The sequence below is a fragment of the Sinocyclocheilus anshuiensis genome, unplaced genomic scaffold (genome assembly GCF_001515605.1).
Source record: "Sinocyclocheilus anshuiensis isolate Anshui unplaced genomic scaffold, SAMN03320099.WGS_v1.1 scaffold2253, whole genome shotgun sequence".
NCBI classification, from domain to species: Eukaryota; Metazoa; Chordata; class Actinopteri; order Cypriniformes; family Cyprinidae; genus Sinocyclocheilus; species Sinocyclocheilus anshuiensis.
The window spans coordinates 48,650-52,058 of NW_015551131.1; the positions used below are offsets into that span (position 1 = coordinate 48,650).

The 3,409-nt window shown below is 36.1% G+C and overlaps 1 protein-coding gene across 3 annotated transcripts in view; it reads left to right on the forward strand.

Moving 5' to 3' along the window:
• LOC107663206 (protein spire homolog 1) overlaps nucleotides 1-3,409 on the forward strand; it is a 14,540-nt gene that overhangs the window by 8,797 nt on the left and 2,334 nt on the right. For 2 of the 3 annotated variants that reach the window (XM_016453381.1, XM_016453382.1), the window contains exons 12-15: nucleotides 1,835-1,954; nucleotides 2,030-2,097; nucleotides 2,170-2,197; nucleotides 2,280-2,404. In XM_016453381.1, the coding sequence (XP_016308867.1) occupies nucleotides 1,835-1,954; nucleotides 2,030-2,097; nucleotides 2,170-2,197; nucleotides 2,280-2,404 (341 nt within the window). Of the gene's footprint in view, nucleotides 1-1,834; nucleotides 1,955-2,029; nucleotides 2,198-2,279; nucleotides 2,405-3,409 lie in introns of all 3 variants that reach the window. The other variant, XM_016453380.1, reaches the window with a different exon arrangement.

Genomic DNA, 3,409 nt, shown 5'->3' on the forward strand with positions numbered 1-3,409 from the left:
GTGCTAAACAGGCAGTGATGTAGAATCGGTGGGCGGGGCTAAACAGGCAGTGATGTAGAATCGGTGGGCAGTGCTAAACAGGCAGTGATGTAGAATCGGTGGGCGGTGCTAAACAGGCAGTGACGTAGAATCGGTGGGCGGGGCTAAACAGGCAGTGTTGTAGAAGCAGGCATTGATCTTCTGTGGAGGCTGTGCTTATCCACACTATTACATCATAGAGTCGTACATTCCACGAGTCTTTTTGTCAGACTGGCTTCAATACAAGCTGTTTTTAGAGTAATGAGAGAGTTTTGAGTTCTGAAACTTGCAGGATGTTTTTATAGCACAATGACCTCTTGTATGTCAAAAGATCAAGGGAATTTTGGTTTCTCAGTTAATGACCCCTTTAAGTTCCGGGTTCTCCTTGTAATTCTTTATGCTGTTTCAAATGTGTAAGTAATGAGAAATCATACTTTAAGTACTTGGTGTCCACCCCCCAAAAAAAAAAAAAATACTTAAACACTTTTCTAAGATTTTAAATTGACTTTGGGAAAACAAGAGACCATAGAGATTTTCATTTTATGCAGAAACTTAGTAAAGAAACCTGTCAATTCACTCTTTTCTAATTTTTCTGATTGTAAACTTCTAGGACACAGATGATGATAAGCTCAAATCAGTATTCTGAAACCTGTTACCTGAACATTTTCAGCGAATTGATTGGTCCTGGTTTGACATTTGAATATAGTGATTTTAGGCTGTTAATCAAGGATATCGTGAATGTTCATGATTATCATGACTTTAGTTCATCCATCCACACTGGTTATTATAAAAACTGTCTGTTAACCCTTCAAAAACCCTTCGTTAACCATAGTTCAACCAAAATTGTACTCTGTCAGCATTTACTCACTCTCATCTTTTGAAGTCACATTAGGATAAAGAAAAATAGTGTTTAGTTTTGAATAATTAAGGAAATATTTCAGGCATGTCTACACTACCAGTCAAAAGTTTTTGAACAGTAAGTTTTTTGTTTTTTTTTAAAGAATTCTCTTCTGCTCACGAAGCCTGCATTTATTTGATCCAAAGTACAGCAAAAAACAGTACAAATTTGAATTTTTTTTTACTATTTAAAATAACTGCTTTCTATTTTAATATATTTTAAAATGTAATTTATTTCTGTGATCAAAGCTGAATGTTTAGCATCATTACTCCAGTCACGTGATCCTTCAGAAATCATTCAAATATTCTGATTTGCTGCTCAAAAACATTATTATTATTATTATTATTATTATTATGTTGAAAACAGCTGAGTAGAGTTTTTTTTTTTTCAGGTTTCATTGATGAATAGAAAGTTCTATACATATACTGACTGATGGTATAGTGTATGCTGATCTTTCTATTCCTCAAAGAATCCTGAAAAAAATGTACTCAACTTTTTGAAATATTGATAATAATAATAATAAATGTTTCTCGAGCAGCAAATCAGCATATCAGGATGGTTTCTGAAGGATCATGTGACGCTGAAGACTGGAGGAAAGATGCTGAAAATTAAGCTTTGATCACAGGAATAAATTACATTTTACAATATATTCAAATAGAAAGCAGTTATTTTAAATAGTAAACATTTCACAATATTGCTGCTTTTGAATCAAATAAATGCAGGCTTGGTGAGGAGAAGAGACTTCTTTAAAAAACATTAAAAATCTTACTGTTACCTTGTAAGTGTAACGGAGTAGAAGTACAAGTGTTTAACTTTAGCAGAGCTCAAGTCAAGTGTAGATCCCCTAATTGTGTACAGTAGTGAAGTGCTATTACTCAAATACTTTATCTCTGTGCTGTTGATCTCTTCCTTTTGAAGGTGAAGAGCAGTAACAGGGGGTCTGTCCTCACAACGATTGTTGACGTCATGAAAATGCACAGTTCTGAGGAGAAAGGAGATGTGAAGGATCTGTCGTGTGAGAGATATGAGGACTGGCGGGTGAGAACTCCTCCAATCCTGATTTAGGAGCTCAAAATGTGCCATCTACAGTGTCTAAAAGTCTGTTGTTCTCAGGTTTGTTCTTGCTGTGCGATGAGGAGCCTGTATTTCACGTGGCATAACGTCTGCTCTGTGTGTCGCAGGTCAGATCACTCGTTCCTCTGATTCTGTGCTTGATGAAACTGTTTTGTGACGTTTATGCTGTGTGTTCGCAGGGTTGTGTGTCCCGGGTGTTGTCTAGAGGTAGGCTGGAGTCTCCTGTATTGAATCTTTAGATGTCATTAATGCCGTTTGGCCGTTCATCTGCATGTGTTCCCTGGATCAGATGCGTCTGCCCTCCAAGCGCTGCGTCAACCTTCCGCTGAGCTTCTTCAAGCAAATCGTGATGAAAGATGGCGAGCAAAGCCAGAGAAACTTCTGGAGCGAGCGCTGGTCCTGGAATTCAGTCTGGTGAGTAGACCATATCAGCTGAACCAGCTACCGAAGATTTTGCACTTGAAATAATAACAGAAATACAGAAGAATCAACCGATCTAGTAAGTACACAAAAGCACTTAAATACCTAAGCAAGAGGAAACTTTTGACCTTTCTTGAACAGTAAACTTGTCCATTCATGGACCTTCTGATGCAAAAATTGCAATAGCTTCTCAAGACATCAAGCTCCAATCTGGTTTATGAAGTAGTCTGGTTTATGCAGTATTTTATCTTATTTAATTTGTTCATTTGTGTGGTGAGCTCTGCTGTGGCATGTGAATGTCCCTTTGGGATTAATAGTCAAATCAATCAACCAATCAATCAAGTTTAACCATTATTTTATTTATGTATTTAAACAATTGTTGGCTATAATGAGCACTTCTAAAGAAGTCATATGTACTGAATTTGAGTTTGTGAGGTTTGTGGCATCAAGTCTTTGGACAGTATTCAGAATTTGAAAAACTAGATTGTTTCCATGCATTCATTTTTGTTAAATCTAATTGAATCCGACCTGATTCCAGATTTGGAAAGTTATGTATTTTTGAATCCTAAACTTTGCAATCCATATTCTGAACAAAACTTCAGCCGTCACATTCAGAAGCCGAGAATGAAAGCCAATAATATTGATTAATGAGCTACTGCAATTTTTGCCTTCAGGACATATCTAATATGAGAGCTAAGAGCTTTTATTATAAATTTGATCTGATGAATATATGCACAAGATATTATTGAATCTGATAAGAAATTTGAGCATTTGTGCTTTATTTTTTCCCATTGATATTTTTTTCAGTTCTACACCACCCTTTCTAATCCGATCAATGTGTAATTTTATTTGATTGAATGTAGTTTGGTTTATTTTATTCCACCAACTTTTTTTTTTTCTAGTCGTGTCTGAAAACTCCTTCACAACATAAACGCATAAAATACAAATCCAGGGATGCAAACTCATCATGGGTGAAAAATGTGACCGACACGCAAAAAA